The sequence below is a fragment of the Vombatus ursinus genome, unplaced genomic scaffold, assembly GCF_900497805.2.
Source record: "Vombatus ursinus unplaced genomic scaffold, bare-nosed wombat genome assembly UNPS02014775.1, whole genome shotgun sequence".
Lineage (NCBI taxonomy): Eukaryota > Metazoa > Chordata > Mammalia > Diprotodontia > Vombatidae > Vombatus > Vombatus ursinus.
The window spans coordinates 290,743-311,652 of NW_020954553.1; the positions used below are offsets into that span (position 1 = coordinate 290,743).

At 43.1% G+C, this 20,910-nt stretch overlaps 1 protein-coding gene and 1 pseudogene across 2 annotated transcripts in view; both read left to right on the top strand.

The window, feature by feature from the left end:
• Positions 1-20,910, top strand: part of SMPDL3B (sphingomyelin phosphodiesterase acid like 3B) — a 43,581-nt gene that overhangs the window by 18,014 nt on the left and 4,657 nt on the right. Inside the window, exons 3-8 of one of the 2 annotated variants that reach the window (XM_027864367.1) lie at positions 7,642-7,855; positions 10,146-10,243; positions 13,678-13,821; positions 16,819-16,991; positions 19,547-19,727; positions 20,673-20,816. In XM_027864367.1, the coding sequence (XP_027720168.1) occupies positions 7,642-7,855; positions 10,146-10,243; positions 13,678-13,821; positions 16,819-16,991; positions 19,547-19,727; positions 20,673-20,816 (954 nt within the window). The remainder of the gene's footprint in view (positions 1-7,641; positions 7,856-10,145; positions 10,244-13,677; positions 13,822-16,818; positions 16,992-19,546; positions 19,728-20,672; positions 20,817-20,910) is intronic. The other variant, XM_027864365.1, reaches the window with a different exon arrangement.
• Positions 1,142-1,350, top strand: LOC114044731 (annotated as a pseudogene).

Consider the following 20,910-nt stretch of genomic DNA (forward strand, 5'->3'; position numbering starts at 1 on the left):
TTGTTTGAGGTTAGGAGAGATATCCTTACACCTTTTTTTTTTTAATTTGTCTTTCTTTTTCGGTTCTTCCTCTATAGCTGCGGCCTTCAAAATGTGGTCTGCAAGCCCTTAAGGTCCCTGAGACCCTTTCAGGGGGTCCTTGAAGTTAAAACTACTCTCATAATAATGCTCAGATTTTATTTGCATATTAAAAAACCCTTCCTTTTCCATGTACATATCTGTGTGAGGCCAGCTTTTCTTCATATTCAGAATGTCCAAAAATGCAGTAAGACTTTTGGGACTCTGCAGTTCAACCACAACCATGTAATGCAACAGATTGAATGCAAAAGCAGACCCCAAGAATCCAAATGTTTTCTATTAAGCTAAACCTTAAAGAGGCTTGCAAAAAAATATGTAAAACATTCATTCAATAAACATTCGCTAAGCACCTACTATGTGCCAGGCCTTGTGCTTAACCTTGTGCTAAAGGGGATATAAAAAGAAACAAAAGACTGTCCCAGCCCTCTAGGAGCTTGGTGTTTGTCCTTTCTTCTCAAAGAGGAAATGACATGAGGGAGGTGATGCCGTGACTTGCAAGTGAATTGTATTTAAGTGAGGGAAGGCTGTGCAAAGTCACCAGCCTCACTTTCTCCTCTGGAGCCATCTGGGTCCAGTAGTGAGATATAGATCAGGATGACTGGAGATGGCCCTGGATGCAGTGGGAGACTTTGGCCTTTTCAAGCTCAGGTCTTTGACAGGTCTCAGCTTAACTGAGTCCTTGCAGTGATTAAGGCTAGGTGAGAAATGAGGCAGAGAATGGCCTTTTTTACCAAGTCAAAAAAAAAAAAAATCAACTGGGAGGGGAAGAACCTCAGGGTTTCTGACCTGACCAAAACCCAAACAATTGCTATTTATATTCAATCTGAACCAATTTGGGCCCAAACAATGACCAATGGGGCTTGGCCTAGGATGTGCCTGACCTGTGGTAGAACATTCCAAGCTCCTTTTGGTCTGTTCAGCCCCAGTCATAACTTGACTCTCACATAATGATGTCATTTTGGTCCTCTTCAAGATCAAAGGACAGGAGAGCCAGAGGAATCTGGGTTTAAGGCGTGGTCCTTAAGAAAGAAATCTGGTGACTGGGGGTAGCAGAGGTCTCCTTATGTCTGCTATTTTCAACTTTCACGGCCTACTGACAGTAATCTTACTGCTTATATGTACCTGTGCGTATATCCGATCCTTGGCTCTTAGCCTCTTGGACAAAAATAAAACCGGACTGTTGGGTATATTTTGGAAATGTGCCAGAATCAGTGAATGAAAGAGTTCCTATGCTGTATAGTAATGGCTTTCAGCATCTTGTTCATCCAGTAGCTGGAAAATACCAGAATTGAATTGCTATCAGATTTCTATAGATAAAGGACTTGCCTACAGAAAACAATGGGAAGTGATTATTGACCCTTTCAGCCGTGTAACTTGACTGAAAGACTCCTGATTGCTGTTCTCAATTATATGTGTTAATGGACCAAAGTTGTTCTCTATAAATAACTAAGATGCAAGTGTTAATACCAGAATCGATTGATATCTGCATAATGATTGACCTTATTTATAGTTCTGCCACTACAATGGCATTCTGTAAATGTCATTCTTTTGTGTCACCTGTTGATCTCCAGGAGGTATTTCTATTGCATGCAGTAGAAAGCAAACTTGGTAAATGATTGCTCAAGTTCCATTCTGTATGATTGGGGGGAGGGGAATTGTATCCTTATATGAGAACATTTCTATAATGAACATTTTCTTATTTGAGAAAAATAGTTGGATATTATGCAAAGGTTCATAAAAATTGCATTTGTATCTAATAATACTTTAAACATATTTTCCCTGGACAACTCAATTTGTACTCAGTTTTATCTGTGGCTTACTATGTTTTCCAACTTTATGAAGTCAGTCTATGCAGTACATATACAGAGAAATTGCTAAGATTCTATGTAAGAGTGTTACAAGAAAAGTATTGTTTTCAGACCCCATTACAAAAAACATAAATTCTTATAGATTTTCTCAGTTAAAGCAAAGAATTATAAGGAAATTTTACTAGGGTATTTCCCCTTGAAATCTGGATCTACATGTATCTTAAGCTTTTATTCAAATACCTGCTACTAAAGAAAAAAACATTTTAAAAATGAAGTGAACTAATTAGAACAGTTGTGAAATGATGATTCCTGTGTTTCACTGATTTGGATCTCAAGTCTTTAATAATGAAACAGTTATTTTCATTGCCAGAAATTCAAATTGTAAGAAAGATTTCAGGGGGTTAGGCTTCCACAGCAGGATAAGAAATTCCAAGATCTTGTGGCTAGTCCCTCAAACAAACAGAAAGTACTCCAAAAACAACTAGTTCTTAAGAAAGAACCTGAGAGGCTAAATCGGTTGCAACCAGCTAGGTTCAAGGACGGGGCTTCAATAGGGCAAAGGCTTTTCCTCCAGCACTTGCTTAATAAGCTTATTGAATATGAACTCTCACACCCCAAGGGTGGAGATACCCGCCATTTTTAACATGGGATCCATGAAGTGGGCGGAGTTAATAGAACATGGACAAACGTGAGATGGGCGGTCCAGGAAGGGTGTAACTCAGATGAGCTAGACCAATAGGAGCCCTCGTGGGTGGAGTATGGATCTTACTAACAGTTTAAAATTTGTTTCTAGGAGCAGCTAGTGGATAGAGCACCGGCCCTGAAGTCAGGACGACCTGAGTTCAAATCCGGTCTCAGACCAAACACTTGACATTTACTAGCTGTGTGACCCTGGGCAAGTCACTTACCCCCAATAGCCTCACCAAAAAGCAAAAAAAAAAAAAGTTGTTTCTACCACTGAACCAGGGTCCATGTGCTACTAAAGTGTGTTGTGCTCGCTTCTCTCAAGAGAAGCCTAATAGATGATTCTTCACTCACTCTGAGCTTGGTTTTGTTTTTAACTAGAAGGCTTTATTTCTCTAAGGCCTTATTTCTAACAAAACTGTATTTTTAAAAAAAGACCTTGAAGATAGATCAATTGATTCAAACAAATGATTTTTTTTTGACAACTTGTCTGTTGTCTTTTAGATGTCTCAAGATGTATAACTGGTATATGCCGATACTGAGCTGTATCAAATCCACTAATTTAATATTCTCTATTCTTACACATATTTGATGCTAATCGCCTTCAGATTGAACAAAAGAATAACATCAGTAACATTTAAAACAACAAATTATAAAAGTGCAATTTATGTACTCTGCAAGAGTGCAGTTATTTTTATAGGTCTTCAAGGAGAAGGCAAAAAAGGAAGTTTTCCTGGTTGAATACCCTTAAAATTTCTTTGTTTCAACTGAAATTCAGTCAGTTTCAAAGTAGAGTTCAAAACTTGTGAAACATTTAATTATTTTAAGTGGGTTCCTTGTGTTGGCAGGTTGTAGGCCAACTTAATAAAATTCTTGCTCAAATATTGGTGTGAACATATGTATAAATGGACTCATTGGGCATTAATTGACTTCCAGCATTTTGAAACCTTTGTTGCCCAGTTATTTGGTCTAGATTTGTAACTTTGTGTTCAATGAAATAATGAATCTCAAATCTGAGAAGGGTCCTAGAAAGCATTTAAAGTACTTTCTTATTTATGACTTAAAGATCTCAATGAGAATTGTATCAGAATACTTCTACTAAATTAAAAATTGTCCTCTAGAAAATCTTAGTCACTCTTTTCAGTCATTCTACTCAACAAAAAGTGAAAAACTTGCATAGGTTTGTTTTTGTTTGTTTGTTTGTTCGTTTGTTTTTTGTTTTTTGCTACATCCAGAAACAGTCTGAAAATTTCTCATTTATAGGACATTATTTTCTTTTGTTTTCTATTTTTAAGTTAATTTTTAAGGGAGAAAAAAGTCACGGAAATAAAATCTTTTAAAAAAAATAATAAAAAAGAAAGAAATCTAACTTGTAAACCCCAAGATATCTTAAAGATTTCAATGATCAAAATTTACATTCCTATGGGCAGAGTACCCGCAGGTAAGAGTATGATATCCTATGTGGACAGATGAAAGGGAAAGAAGGAAGGAAGGAAGGGAAGAAGGAAGGAAGGCAGGCAGGAAAGAAGAAAGGAAGAAGGAAGAAAAAGAAAGAAAGAGCTGTGTTGCCCAACTGGCCAGTTCCCAGTCCTCACGGAGGTGGTTGTTGTTTGTTCATGTCATCAGGGAGGTGATGCCATGACATGCTAATGAATCGACTTCACACAGCCTTCCTTCAAGGGGCTTACAATCTAATGAGAAAGCAATATACAAATAAATGTATACAAAGCAAGCTGTGTACAGGACAAATAGGAAATAATTAAAAGAGAGAAAGCCTTGAAATTAAGAGAGATTGGAGAAGGCTTCCTGTAGAAGATGAGATTTTAGTTGGGAGGTCAGGAGTCAATGCTACTCTTCTCACAATTTTTTCTTGTAAAATATAGCTATTTTTCATAAAAATATGTTATTTATGTTAATGTGTAGTGTTAATAGTAATGGGTTTACTGTTGTTATTTTAATGAATTAAATATTTGTAAATTTTGTTTTAATTTCTAATATGGCAAATATTGATAAAGATAATCCACAAAAACAAAAGAGCAGTGCTGATGTAGTCAAGAACACCATAACTAAGTTATGCAAATCCCTCTGGGCTGCTTCTGAGAGATTTCCAAAAAGAAGAGATGGCATAGAGCTTCCAGCTTAGATGTCAGTGGGAGCAGCCCACTGTGACTGTGACTCAGAGAGAGAGAAGCAGCCCCTTGATATATATAGACTTGGGAGTCATATGCAGAGTTTGAGAGAAGGTGTAGTTGCACAAATGACCTCATTCGATCCTGTTTCCTCCAGCACGTTCCCCCCTTTATCATCCCCACTCTCTTATATTTTAGGGTTGTTGTGAGACTAAAATGAGATAATAATTGCAAAGTATTTAGCATAGTGCTTGGCACATCATGGGCTGGCCATCATCATCATCATCATCATCATCATCCTTATCCTCATCCTTCTCCTCATCATCATCTCTCACTTACCTTCAATCTCTTCATGACTACTGGCTATTTTCCTGTTACCTACAAACATGTTCGTGTCTCTTCCCATCCCCCCTCAAAAAATCCTCACTTCATTCATACAAATTACCAAGGGTCATTTTTGTTGTTGTTCAGGTGTTTTTCAGTTGTGTCCGATCTCCATTTGGGGTTTTCTTGGCATGTACTGCAGTGGTTTGTTGCTTCCTTCTCTAGCTCATTTTGTAGATGAGGAGACCGCGGCAAACAGGGTTAAGTGACTTGCCCAGAGTCAGACAGCTAGTATTTGAACTCAGGTCTTCCTGACTCCAAGGCCAGCTCTCTATCCACTGAGCCACCTACCTACCCATACCAAGGATCATAGGACATAGAATTTAGAGCTGTAAGGGACCTTAGAAATCCTCTAGTTCATAGGATCCTGAATTAAGCCCTTTCTCCCACCTTCATTTTACAGAGAAGGAGATTGAGCCTCAGAGAGATTAATTGATTTACCCAAGATCTGGGCAATAAATATCAAGTCTGGCATTCAAACCCATCTCCTCTGATTCAAAATTTAGTTACAGACAAACTAGTAGGAGCCTTATGGACCCTTCCTAAGACTACATTCCATTACTTTGTGTTTATCTTCTACTTTAAGATTTAGCAACTTGGGGGCAAGGATTATTCTTGTGTTTGCTTTGTATCACCATCACTTTGCACGATAACTGGTGCAAAGTTAAGTGCTTAATAAATACTTGTTGACTGATTGATTTCACATTCTTCTTTCTCACTTGCTTTACATTCCACCCAAACTTGCCTATTTGACCTTCCCCATTTATAACATTCTCCATCCAGCCTCCATGCGTTTGCATAGACTATCCCCCATTCCCTCTCATCACTGGGCCAGGACCTCCAGAGACCAAATCTCCTCAGCCACTCAGCTTTGGAATTTCTGCTCTGAGGTTGTGCAGTGTTGATCGGGAATGTCAGAGCACAAACTCACCCAGCCCATTATATCTAACAGCATCCAGATGGCCAACTCTGCCTGACCCTGGCTATGCCATCTGCCCTGTGGCAGGCATACACATCCCCTTGCCTCCTCTTACTCTGAGCACAGTAAGCAAATCAACATTACTGTTGCTTCTGGAAAGAGCATCATAAGCAACCTGCTCTACAGCCCCACTCACCATCCCTGTGACTTCCCAGGCCACAACACTCATCTCTGGCTACCTGTGTGCATTGTCTCCTATTATCAGGATGTCAACCCCTGAAGGACAAAGGCTATTTCCCTTTTGTATATGAATCCCCAGAACTTAGCACAGTACCCGACACAAAGTAAACACAATAAATATTTTTTTACTGATTTCAAACATCATACGAACTATGTAAAAAATAAGTATTTATTTATGTAGTGTTTATGTAGCATGTGAGGCGTATCTTTCACACCGACATATGGGGAGTCCTAGAAGAGCTATACCAAGTTCAAAGTACTTTACGGATGCATATTCACTCAAAAATCATAGCTCATGAGTCCCCACCATGCGTTTACTTTTTAAAGGCAGCTAGGTAGCACAATAGATAGAGTGCTGGACCTGGAGTGTGGAAGGCCTGAGTTCTAATTCACCCTCAGATACTTAAGAGCTATATAGTACTAGGCAAGTAATTTAATCTCTAACTGCCTCAGTTTCCTGATGTGTAAAGTGAGGATAATAATAGCACCTACTTCACAGGATTGCTGTGAGGATTAAATAAGATATTTGAAAAGTGCTAGTAAGTATTTAACGACCAGCTCTCCAAAAAAAAAAAATACATGACAGACTTTTAAATTTAATTGGCAGTACTAACATTTTTCTCCAGCATTTTCCTAAGGCTAGACAACCAACAAAACAATGTATAAATGCCTGATTTGTATGTTTGCTGATTTCCAAGGTGTGACTGCTCACACTGAAAATTTAACAATCAGCTCTCAGCAGTTACACCCTTGCATAGCTATCCAGTAATACAGACAATTCTCCCTTTATGTAAGTGGACAGGTCAGGAGACCTCTAGTAAAGTGATTTTTTTATGTGATGAGGATTTGCTCCCAGACAGAGAGAAGAGAGGGAGGGAGGCAGGGAGGCAGGAAGGAGGCCAATACTCATGGAGATAGAGGGCTGATACATGGTTCAAGGAGATGTGGGGGCCAAGGACAGTTGGAGATAGACAGACATCTGGGGGCTGGGGGAGGGGTAGATCGAAGCAAAGGTCTCCTCTCTCAGTGGGAGGTCTCAAGCTAAGCCTCCATCCTGCTGCAGCATTTGTCTGCTTTTACTTGGAGGGTTTGGGTTTTTTTGGGGGGGGGGGGGGGAGACTGAGGAGTACCTAGTAGAGAGGTAGGAGCAGAAAGAGATCACAGTACTGTAAGGTTAACATAGTTGGTTTTTTGGAACACAGAATTCTTTACCTAAAGTCCAATTTGTGTACTATGAATTTACATCAAGTGAGAATTGTCTGTGTGCGAGTGCTGTATCAATCCCAGTGTGCATGTGTGCACAGAGACCCATTCATACACAAGCAGTCATTCATTTATGGATTCATACCCAGGGGAAGAAGGAGGACTGGCCATAAGAGATTGATTTTCTCTCCCACAGGTCAATTCTGGCACATCTCAGATCTGCACCTTGACCCAGAATATAATGCCTCCCGTGATCCACTAGAGGTGTGTCCATCGGCAGGTTCCCAGCCAGTGTCCAGCGCAGGTGTGTGGGGTGATTATCTTTGTGATGCGCCCTGGATCCTCATCAACTCTTCCATTTATGCCATGAAGGCAATCTTGCCCAGCCCGGACTTCATTCTCTGGACTGGGTGAGAACCTCTTCCTTAACAGACATGCTGAATTCACCATCTTAGTTTGGAGTCTTAACAACACAGCCACAGCGTGGTAAGAGCCCAAGGGACCTTTTGTGCCCGTCTTGTATAACTGCCTCAATGACTATCTCAGCTTCAAGCCAATGAAGCACTCACTAAGTACCTACCAATCAATAAACGTTTATTAACCACCTACTATGTTCCAGGTACTGAACTGAGCACTAGGGATACAAAAAAGAGGCAAAAAACAGTCTTGCCCTCAAGGAGCTTACAATCTAATGGAGGAGACAACATGAAAACAAATATATCCAAAGCACTCTATATGCAGGATCAATAGAAAATAATTAACAGAGGGAAGATGCTGGAATTAAGAGGGGCTAGGGAAGGCTTCCTGTAGAAGGTAAGATTTTAGCTGGGACTTAAAGGAAGCCAGAGCGGTCAGTAGTCAGAACAAAGGAGGGAGAGTGTTCCAGGCATGGGGGAGAGCCAGAGAGAATGCCCAGAGCTGAGAGATGGAGGGTCTTGTTTATGGGACAGCCCTGAGGCCAGTGTCACTGGACTGAAGAGTATGTGTTGAGAAGTAAGGTGTAAAAAGAATGGAAAGGTAAGAGGGGCCTAGGCTAGGAAGGTTTCAAATGTTGCTGGTTTTGCCTGGACTGCATTTAGCTCAGAGGAAATAAAGATTAGATGGGGCACCAACCCTACCTTCATAGTGATTGCAACACAGTGAGCTATAGCGCCTACATTTATTCCCCTGTATACAGAAATGAATAATACATAGTCCTGGCCAGGAAGGAAGGAAAGGAGGGAGGGAGGAAGGAAAGGAAGGAAGGAAAGAAGGGAAAGAAAGAAGGAAGGGAAGGAAAAGGAGAGGAGAGGAGTATCATGTGCCTATTTTGTGCCAAACATTGTGCCAAGCACTTTACAAATATTATCTCATTCCATCCTCACAACAACACACAACACCTGGAAAGTGGGTGCCGTTATTATCTCCACTCTATAGATGAGGAAACTGAGACGGACAGAGGCTAAGTGACTTTTCCAAGGTCACACAGCCAGTGACTATCTGAGGCTGCATTTGAAATCAGGTTTTCCTGACTCCAGGCACAGCCAAAGAGCTTACAGTCTAGTAAGAGGATGGAATCAACTGCACAAATAACTCCATCTATGCTTATGGCAGTGATGAGGGTTAGACCTCAGATGTAATTGAAAGGTAGACATGAAAGGGATAGAAAGGTACATTGCCTGTGGGCAGAGAGGTCTTGTGTTCCAATCTTCACTGGCTGTCCCCGCTCAGTCCTGCTTAACCAACTAGGCTGCACTGAAGGGTGCAATTCTTCTGAAAAAATCCTTGAATCTCTTATAGAGTTATGATCATTCTGGGAAATCTGTGATCCCTCTAAGAAATAGGATTTGAAGCAGAAAGACACTTTTGAGCTCACCCTAGAAGCAGAGAAGATTTTATTTCACGTATGCCTTTGGAATTTTGGGTCTTCCAAGGAATAAAGAAACTGTCATGGATTCTTGTGTCCTAGTAATCAAGCATCACCCTTTGATTTTGTCTTATTGCGTGTCTAGGCAGGGGACTGCCTCATCTTGTCTGATGCCAGTATAGTCTTGAAGGTGTGTGTTCAGATTGATTGGACAGCTCCCGGTTCCCTGGTCTGCCAGGGACACCCAGCAGTTCTGAGAAATTAGGTTAGTTTCAGGGTGTAGAGTCAAAATGATATCCTGGAAAAAATAAAAATCAAACCAAAAATGCCCCTTTGTGTCTGAGGCCTACTCTCTAGTACATCTAAAACCTTGGAATTTATGATCTAAGGAAAGTCTCAGGAAAGACTGTGAACTCCTCATTAGATTATAGGCAGGGATTGTTTTTGCCTCTCTGTGTTCTGAGTGCTTAGCACAGTACTTGGCCCATAACAGGCACTCAGTAAATGGTGGTTGGGGTGGTGGTGTCTAGGACAGAGGAGGAGGGGAGAGAGGGGCTGTGGGAATTCCTGAGGCAGTTCTTACATTCCTGAGCCAAGTTGGGGTAACTCAGCTTTCAACCAGAGTCCTGAGTTGAGGCCAGATTCCTGGGATTCTAGGGAATAAGACTGGTATGCCCCTGGTGTTTTCTTCTCTGAATCAATGGGCCCTAGTTGAGTATACATTGGCCTTTTCTCTGCCATAGTATCTCCACCATAATGGGCTACACAGTTTGTTATCTCAGGCTCCCCATCCTTTCCACAGAAATGCCTTCTGTCCCTCTGGTCTTACATTCTGCATTGGTGTGACTTTTCAGTGATGACACGCCTCACGTCCCTAACGAGAAACTGGGAGAAGAAGCCGTGTTGAAAATAGTGAAACGTTTGACAGAGCTCATTCAATTAGTATTCCCAGGTATGATTCAACTAATTAATGAAAACTACTTATTGAGGACAGGGTTCATTTTTGCACACCAGCTGTATGTTTCACAGACCTACGATTTCATTGGGAGGCACACGTCTTCCTCCAGTACACATACACCCGCCCCATGCCTTAGCAGGACATTTTCATGACTTGCTATGGCCAAATAAAATAAAATAAAATAAAATTATCGTTGGTGGCAGGCAGTCTTCTGCTCCCCCATTCTTCCCCAACATGTCCTCAGGGTCACACCTTAGCATGAGCTGTTAAAGTTTCTGCATTATTGGAATAGCCTTCAAGACCATGGCCTCCTCTGTGCCGTGATGAGGCATGGGAGGAATGTTCTAATGGAAGGTTAGGGGCTCTGTGGGATACACAAGAGTTAGAGGAAAGGTTCTTTCCTACAATCAATCAGCAAACGTTTATTAAGCACCTACTCTGTGCCAGACACTGTGCCAAGTGTTACAAATACAATGACAAAAGTGAAATAGTCCGAGCCCTCAAGTAACTTATAGGAGAGACAAGCTACTATATAAAGGATAGCACAAAAAATACACACAGACTAGAGGGAGGGTAATCGTATGGCACTAGCAGCTCAGACTGCAGAGACAGAGAGAGGGAGAGGGAGAGGAATGGAAGGGAAAGGAGTAAGCATTTATGTAGAGCCGACTATGTGCCAGGTGCTTTACAAATATCACCTCATCTGATTCTCATAATTCTATGAGGCAGGTGTTGATATTATCCCCATTTTCCAGTCGAGGAAACTGAGACCAATAGAGGTTTAAGTGACTTGCTCAGGATCACACAGCTAACAAGAGTTTGAGGTTGGATTTGAACTCTTGGCTTCAGGCCCAGTGCTCTAACCATTGTGCCACCTAGCTGGTTTAGATGGATTTCTCAAGGAGTTTAGTTGAGAAGGGGAGGTGAGAGGTTTGTTTTGGTTTGGTTAACAGGGGACAGTTGGATGTTTTGGTAGGCAGTAGGGAAGGAGCCAGTAGTCAGGGAGAGATTGAAGATTAGAAAGAGAGTGAAGATGATAACGTGGACAATCTGCTGGAGAAGACAGGAGGGAACAGGGTCAAAGGCAGAAAAGTTGGCCTTGACGAATGAAGGTCTGCCTTACCGTCAGGAACCTTACCATCAGGAAGAGGGCAAGAGTGGGAGATGACATCAGAAAGATGTGAGATGAGGAGGAGGGGAGATGAAATATGAGGTGAGGTCCTCAGTAGAGAAGATTTGGGGAGGGAATGGTCTGGGAGGTAGGAGGAGAGGAGAAAGTGTTTGCCACAGCTTCTGCATAGGATGAAATCAGAGAAGAGGAGTGGAATTGCCTTGTTGTATAGTGAGGGGCCAGGGGAGATTAACTAGCATAAGTTGGTAGTAAACTCAATCAGTACGATGTCATAACTTCCACAAGATGCTTGCAGTGCGGTTGGGAAAAGACAGGTGAACCATACATATCTTGAAAAGGGAGACCCAACATGACACCAGGGCTTCTGGAGGACCTGCAGCCGAAGAGGTCAGCTCCAGCTGGTCATTTGAGATCTGCATGTGATGTGACAAGTTCAGGAGGCTTCCTTGCTGATGGACAGTGCGATCTATTGATAGATCCTTCTATGGTCAAGGCCCCTTCTCTGCTTTCTTTGTATCAATCGGCCCACCAATCGTTCAATCATCAAATATTTATTAAGCAGCTACTATATGCCAGGCCCTCTGCTAGATACTGGGCATAGAAAGACAGAAGGAAAAACATTCTAGGCTGGATAAATGGATCCAGGAATCATCTCCATAGAAATAATTGAACCCATCTCATTAGATTCTGATGAGATTACCAAGTGAGAAACAACATGTACATATACAGGTGTGTGCGTACACATATATACATATATGTTTATGTATATATGTGTATTTTTCTGTTTACTAAGGTATATATGCATCTCTCTCTCTATATATATACACATATATATGTATGTATGTATGTATAAATCACAGCTGTTATGGGTAAGAGTTCAAACTTTATGTTCAGTGTCCATTGGTCACTGCCTTCCCTCCTCATCTGTCCAAATTATCCCAAGGTTGCGCATTCTGTTCTTACATTAGTTTTCCCTGACTTTACCCAAGGAGGTGGCAAATGGAAGTTACAAGATTTCCTTGAGTAAAGGTTTGAGGTTTTATCAATAAACTTGGCCCCTCTGATTAGAAGCTTACATCTACCATCTTGCTTTTGAGGAGTTCAGAACATTTCTGGATATCAGCGATTATTATAGTCATTTTTGAAATGGGGAAACAAAGGTACCAATTGTGGCTTTTTCAGGCAGAGTGAATGTTGAAACTATGACCAGAACTCAGGGTCTTTGGGGGGGGGAGGAGACAATCAAAGTTAAGTGACTTGCCCAGGGTCACACGGGTAGTAAGTATCTGAGGCTGGATTTGAACTTAGGTCCTTCTGACTCCAGGGCCAGTGTTTCAACCAAACTGTCCTGCCTTCTCTCCCTAATCAGTCAAACTGAGACCTGGGAAAGACTCTAGCTTAAAAAGGCCAAGGTCCCCCGCTGCATCCATGTCTGGCCACGGGATCCAGTAAGCTCTGGAGGAGAAAGTGAGGCCAGTGACCTTGCACAGCCCTTCCTCACTTAAATCCAATTCACTTCCACGTCATGGCATCACCTTCCTGATGTCAGGGTCCTCTTCGAGAATGAAGGACAAACAACACCTTCTCTTCCCTGAATGTGGCAGTCCATTTTCCAGCTCTGTGCCTTTTCACAGGCTCCCCCCGCCCTGATGCCTAGACTGCCCTCCCTCCTGCTCTCTGCCTTTCGGGATCCCTGGCTTCCCTGGAGGCTCAGCTGAGGTGCTGCCTCCCATGGGAAGCTTGAGTTACTTCCTTTAGGCCTTAGTGGCTCCCCCACCCCACCCCTGCCGCCCCTTTAAATGATCGTGTATAAAATGGTCTCCATCTGAAGATAACATAATAGTATATTTACAAAACTCCAGAGAATAAGCCTCAAAGTGGAGACAATTAGTACCTTCAGCAGGGTAACTGGATGCAAAATTAATTGGCAAGAATCATCAACATTTCTGTACTGTACTAACAAAAACAAAAGAGAAACCACAGTAGAATAATATATGTGAAATGCTTTGCAGACTTCTAAATAAGTGAAGTGCTATTTTTATTACTACTATTATTCAAGCAGAGCATGGACAAGGTGAAGGAACGTGATTCCAATAAAATACAAACCCGCCGCTGCTTCCTCAGTCACTGCGGGGAGGAGGGAGGGGGGAGCCGGGACAGATTGATCAAATGGGTTGTTTTTTTATTACATCTATAGTTCAGGCATTCACATTATCTCTTTTCCTCTTTAATGAAGATAATTTTAAGAACGACATTTAAGAATGTTCTCCATTTTCACTTTGTATTTTCTCCCTAGAAACGAAAGTCTACGCTGCTTTGGGAAATCATGATTTCCATCCCAAAAACCAGTTTCCAGCTGGAAGCAACAATATATACAACCAAGTAGCAGAATTGTGGAGGCCCTGGCTTAATAATGAATCGATATCTCAGTTCAAAGAAGGTACTGAACGGTAGAGAAAAATAATACTTGGGTATCATCTTATGCAAAAATGGTGCATGTGACGTAGCTTTGGTCGGACCCATGTGGGTTTAGATGTATTCTCAAGTTGAGTTGGTTTCTCTGCATCTGGAGTAGGATGTATGACCCCTCTGCAGCCTCTCACTCAGACCCTTTCTGAATTACAGAGATGGCAGAGTGGGGCCAGGAATGCTTTCTGGGGCCCTGGAACAGAAGGAAGTACACTTTCTTTAGTTTTCTAGCCCAGGTGGGGATTGTATCCATAACCTTGGCCTTACTAGCAGCAAACTCACCAACTTCAGAGCTCAAGAGCCACAAGCAATAGTACCAGAAAGAGTCACACTGAAGACAGTGCTGAGAATATGGGACTGTCTAGAGCAGGGGTGGGCATATCCCCTGTGCCAGGGCACCAGGGCCATCTTGTTGCCGTTTCATGGTGTGTGTTGTGGTGGCACCATCTCAAAGAATTCAGTCAGGCCACCGCTAATCCAAATATAGGCATTTATTGAGGATTGACGCCCCTCAGAAGTGGGCTAGGTTCCAAGAGGAACCAGCAACTTAGTAAAACAAGACAGGCAAATTGATAGTGTAATGATGCTGATTACACAACAGAAATTATGAATATTAAAAAGGTGGGAGGGATTTGTTAAGGGATTAGGTAATAGGGGAGGGGCCCTTCTATGGTTCAGAGGTCAAACATCCTGGTCATGCTGCTTTCTGATTGGCTAGCTATTGCAGTCCTGTCTGATCAAGATGGATAGTTAGGTATTGTGGTCCTGTCTTGAGCTAAATGAATGATGTGATTGTGGTTGAGTATAAGGACACACCTGTTCAAATACGTGAATTGAATCTGGGGGCAGTGGCTAGCCAGGGGCAGTGACTATATTGAGTCTGGGGGCAGTGGGGCAGTCAAAGCTAGATTGTGTGGTCAAATCAGGACATGCCTACTGTCCAGTGGGGCCCCTAAGGAAGTTAGAATATTGGGGCTGGGGGCAGCTTTATTAGGATTCCATCAATCTAATCACCAAGCCTTGTATTTGGCTTGCAGTCTTATTCCAAATTTCAGAAAAATGCTTTCTTCCAGTTCATGTACATACACATTTTACTATCATAATGACTTGAAAACAGTTTAAAAAAAAACAAACAAAACAAAATAACAAACCCAGGTAGTACCACTAGATGGTGGCAGCAGCAGGAAGTTGCTTGGGATCTCTGTAGGCAGCTGCTACCCAGCCATCCCACTCCCTCCAGCTTGGGTTTGGGCTCTGCACCCGGAAGGCAGGGATAGAGAAGGGAAGAAGAGAGGGAGAGCAAGGCCAGGGGAGGGAAGGGTGCTTCCCGATCATCAGAGCCTTTACCTGTCCTATATATTGTCTAGGAAGTACACGGGTAGGGTATACTTTTTGAGCCTTTCCAGAGGATTATTTGAGACTCTTCTGTAGAACCTCATTAATACTAAAGTTCAATGAGTCCAGACCTGAATGCCAGGAACCAGTGCCCAGGATACCTTTTTATTTACCCTATGTCCCTTCACCCCCACTTAAAAGCCAGAAAATGTATCTGGCTCCCTAATTTGAGGGCTATTGTCTTGGATCCAAAGCAGATTCGCCCCCCCCCCAACTTAATAGTATTTTATTTTTTTCCAATTATATGGAAAGATAGTTTTCAGCACTCACTTTTACAAGGATTTTGAGTTCCAAATTTTTTTTCTCCCCTCCTTTTTCCCCTCTCCAAGATGACATGCAATCTGATATAGGCTATACATGTACAATCAAATTAAACATATTTCCACATTAGTCATGTTGTGAAAGAAGAATCAGAACAAAAGGGAAAAACTACAAGAAAGAAAAAAGAGAGAGAGAGAAAATAGTATGCTTCGATCTGCATTTAGACTCCATAGTTCTTTTTCTGGATGTGGATAGCATGTTCCATCTTGAGTCTTAGATCCATGTATTGCTGAGAAGAGCTAAGTCTATCAAAGTTAGTCATTGCACAATGTTGCTGTTACGTGTACAACATTCTCTTGGTTCTGCTCACTTCACTCAGCATCAGTCCATACAAGTCTTTCCAGGTTTTTCTGAAGTCCACTTGCTCATCATTTCTTATAGCACAATAGTATTCCATTACATTCATAAACCACAACTTGTTCAGCCATTCCCCAACTGATGGGCATCATCTCAATTTCCAATTCTTGGTCACCACAGAAAGAGCTGCTATAAATAGTTTTGTACATCTGGGTCCTTTCCCCTTGTTTATGATCTCTTTGGGATATAGACCTAGTAGTGGTATTGCTGGATCAAAGGGTATGCACAGTTTTATAGCTCTTTGGGCACAGTTCCAAATCCAAAGCAGATTTTTGGGGACAAAGAGGCTCAAGTTGAGATTTTTCTGACTTGTTCTTCCTCCCCAGGCAGAAAAGCGTTGCAGCATCTTTGATAGGCAGCACTTCAGCTCCACCAGGAGCAGTGGTGCCTTGGATTAGCGAGGTTTCCAGTGAAAGGTCACTTACCCAGAAGAATACGCAGCATAAGATGTCCCATATGATAGTGTGCCAATAAGGAGACCTCAGTTGCTGCTGGGGATACAGGAGGGAGCAGAAGTCCTGTGGTCCCTGGGAAGGGATGAGGCAAAGGAAGACGGAGCAAAGCATGCCTAACCAAGTCCACATGTTCTTTAGGGAGTTAGAAGGTTGGCACTGGAAGGCCTAAGAGATCACTCCAGTCTGAGCAGTCATCCTGTAGAGGAGGAGACTGAGCCAGAAGAAGGGGAGAGCCCTGCCCAGGTTCAAGCAGACAGTTAAGGGCAGAGCCTGGTCTTCAACCCAGCTCTCCTGACTCTGAGTCTCCAGGCTCCTGACTCCCAGGCATCCTTGTTTCCACTTAGAGCTGACAGAAAAGGTAGCATAGGCCTCGGCACACGTGTCCTCAGGAGCACACACATGCCTTGTGTTCAGCCCTCTCTCTTGATATGTCACCCCAGGTGCCTTCTACACAGAGAGGCTGCCTGGTCCAAACAAGACAGGACGCATCGTGGTCCTCAACACCAATCTGTACTACAGCAGCAACGAGCAGACGGCCGGCCTGGATGACCCGGCCAGCCAGCTTCGGTGGCTGGACGATGTGCTGAACAATGCCTCCAGAGAGGGAGAGAAGGTAAGTACGTGGCTTTGGAGGGTGGCAGCCTATAGCCCTGGCCTCCTCCCATCCTCCTGACCTCTCCTTCATTTAGTAAACATTTATTGAGGACCTACTCTCTGCAAGGCTCTGTGTTCCTGGGGAAGATGCAGAGGTAAAGAAAGCATCATTCCTCCGGGGCAGTCAGGTGGTGTAGTAGGCAGAGTGCTGGGCCTGGAGTCAGGAAGGCCTGAGTTCGATTTCTGCCTTGAACACTTACTAGTTGTGTGACCCTGGCCAAGTCACTTAACTTTTTTCAGCCTCAGTTTCTTCATCTGTAAAATGGGGATAACAATAGCACCAACCTCCCAGGATTGTTGGGAGGTTCAGAAGAGATACATGAAAGTACTTTGTAAATTTAAAGGGCTGTATAAATGATTATTATCAGTTATTAGAATCTTAATGGTAAGGGAAGGGTCCAACCCTTACCTTAATAGGAATCTCTTTATCATTCCCAAGGCTTGGTCATCATTTATACTTGAAGACCTCCACTGAAGGTGGTTCATTTCATTTATGGATAATTCTAATTCTTAGGAACCTTTTTCCATTTGTTAAATCTGATCCCCAACACCTAGCAGAGTGCCTGGTATATAGAAAAGTGCTTAATAAGTGCTTGTAGATGGATTAATTGGATTTTCACATATGTATGTATGTATATATATATATATATTATATATATATATATCTGTGTATGTATATATACATTTCTCTGTCTCTCTACAAATCAAATTTCTCTTCTTTCTAATGGCCTTTCTTTACTTGAAGATAATAATTATTTTCCCTCCAAATTTTTTCTTCTCCAGACTAAGTAGCCCCAGTTTCTTCAGTGGATCTCTCCATGGCCTGGTTTGGAGTCCCCTTGGACCCCTGGGTCCCCCCTCTAAATGGCCTCAGTGTCTTCATGTTTTTCCTAAAATGTGGTGCCTAGAACTGAGTACAATGTTCCAGATGTTGTTGGACTGGGGCAGAGTGCAGGTGAAATAGTTACCTCCCTCATTCTGGACAATGTCCTCCTCTTAATGCTGCCTAAGTCCACGTTGATTTTTTTTCTCTTTAGCCACTGTGGCATTTTATATAAGTAAATAATGCAGTGGGTATGATGGGGTAGGGGCCCAAGCCGAGACCTTTGCCCCTTACCCCAAAAAAGAATTTGGGACCCATTTGTCTGCGGGCCCTAGAAAACCCTTGGACTGTCTTTGAATTCTCTTACTTGATCAAAGAAGCCTCTGAAGGTATAATCCCATCAACTGACCTTTCTTACACCCAATCTCCCAATTCCTTGTTCCCAGCCCTCCATTGTCTTACCTCCCTATGGCCACTTTCCACCCTTAATGCTGTCTAGGCTGCATTCTCCCTTGGCCACATGGTCCAGGTCCCTGGAGTTCTATTACCTCACAGTCCCGTTCCCCCCCCCATTCCTCACCAGACTACTTGGCCACTCCTAGATCCCTCCCACAGTCTTTCTGTATATAAAGTCCATCTTATCTCCATTAAGGTGCTCAGATTCCTGAAGAACCTAGCCAACAGCTCACAAATGTTCAGATTCCTTAAGAGTCTGGCCAATATGGCGGATCTTAAATAAGCCTATCTCTGGCTGGAGGAAGGCTTGAGTCGACTTCTTTCGGGCAGGACCTGTGTCTCTTGCTCTCGATATTTTGGGGTCCCAGCACCCCTAAACCTCTAGACCTCAACAGGTAGAGTGCAGACACTGGAATTGGGAAGCCCTGAGTTCAAATCCTACCTCAGACACTTATAAACTCTGTGACCCTGGGCCTTTCAGCCTCAGTTTCCTCATCTTTAAAATGGGGTAATAATAGCATCTACCTTCCAAGGGTCCTTGTGAGGATCAAATGAGATAACATGTGTAAAGAACTTTGATATGTAAAAGATGGCTCTGATGATGAGCAGGATGTTATGATGATGAAGCCCTCTAAATCCTCAGGTCACATGGACAGGTATCCACGCCTAGATAATAAGACAGGTATGTAGTGGTCCCTGCCCACTAAAGGGCAAATTCAGAAGAGGGAGTGATGTCTTCAGGTTGGGCTTTCTGAAGGGGAGGAGTAGGAAATAAACATTTATATAGTGCCTACTGTGTGCCATGCACTAACAACCCATTTTACTGAGGAACAACTGAGGAAAACTGGTTAAGAGTCACACAGCTAACAAGTGTCTGAGGTCAGATTGGAACTCAAGTCTTCCTGATTCCAGGCCTAATGCTCTTTCTAGTGCTCCACCAAGCTGCCCCAAATACTGTCATCCTTCCCAGAGCCTCCAAGTTGGAGGGGACAGCCTTCTGGTCCAACCCATAGCTGGAGAGGACTCTAGTCTATGCCATCCCCAGTACGTGATTCCTCCAGGTTCCACGTGAAGCCCTCCAAGGATGAGGAAGCCCATCCTGCTTTGTGGCCTTACTGTGTCCTGTGGCCCAGGGCTTCAGCAGGCAGACATGGAGGGGACGCAGGAAGGACAGAGGCCTCTCTCTGAGTCTTCCCTTTGGCACGCTGGAGAGCCGGAACCCTTTCCTTTGTCAGGTGTATGTTACTGGCCATTTGCCCCCTGGCTTCTTTGAGAAGACCCGAAACAAGGCCTGGTTCCGGCCCGGCTTCAATCAACGCTACATGGAAATCATCAGGAAGCACCATCCCGTGATTGCTGGGCAGTTTTTCGGTCACCACCACACTGACAGCTTCCGCATGTTTTATGATGACACAGGCAGGTGTCCTCCAGGGTGCCTTCAAGCTACGTCTTCTCCCTTTTCCAAGTAGCCTTCCCTTCCAAAATGCAGGGATTTCTTTGGCTGGGGAATTATCGCCTACAGGTCTCTTGTTGTTCAATATTTCAGTCATGTCCAACAATTTGTGACCCCATTTGGGGTTTTCGTGGCAAAGATACTGGAGTGGTTTGTCATTTCCTTCTCCAGCTCATATAGATGAGGAATTAAGGCAAACAAGGTTAAATGACTTGCCCAAGGTCACACAGCTAGTAAATATCTGAGGCCACATTTGAACTCAGGTCCTCCTGACTCCAGGCCGGACACTCTGTCCTCTGCAAAACCCAGCTGCCCTTAGGACTCAGGGACCTCCTACATTTCAGTTCCATAAATTATGCCTACAAATCAAGGCACAACAAGTTTGTGCCATATCATGCTGGGTGAGAAGGAAGATACACAGATCAGATAAGTAAGATTTGGGCCCTGCCCTCATGGAGGATGCAGTCAGGTAGGGGAGAATAAGACATATCTATAGAAAGACATGCCGGGGATGAGGCAAACTGCTCTGGAGTACTAGGGGAGAAAGGTCTTCACTATCTGGGAAGACTGGGGGGCTTCTTGAAGGAGGTTGGTATTTGAAGAAGGTTTTAAAGGATGAGGAAGTTCAACAGGAGGAGACAGGAAGAGGGTAGCAGCATCATTGGGAATAATAGAAGCTAAGTTATAGATGGGGGTCGTGAGGAGTTCACGTAGGCTGTAGTTTAGAGCATCTAGAGAGGACCACTATGACGTTGGGCTGGAAGAGAAGGGTGGCAGAGAAAACAGATTTTGATTAATAGAAAAACATTTTTTTTAAAAGGGAAGTAGAGTGGGGCTAGATGTCAGATGTCCTTGAATGTGAATGCCAGAAATTTGAATTCAGCTCGTCTCTGCCTTCTTCTGTAAAGGTGACCCCATCAGCGTCATGTTCCTAGCTCCCGGGGTGAGTCCCTGGAAGACAACCCTTCCTGGGGTGAACAACGGAGCCAATAATCCTGGGATCCGAGTGTGGGACTATGATCGAGACACCCTACAACTTCAGGTGTGCACAGGTGTGACCCCAGCCAACTTAACGTAATTCAGTGCAATGAGCATTGGGGTGTGTGTGTGTGTGTGTGTGTGTGTGTGTGTGTGTGTGTGTGTGTG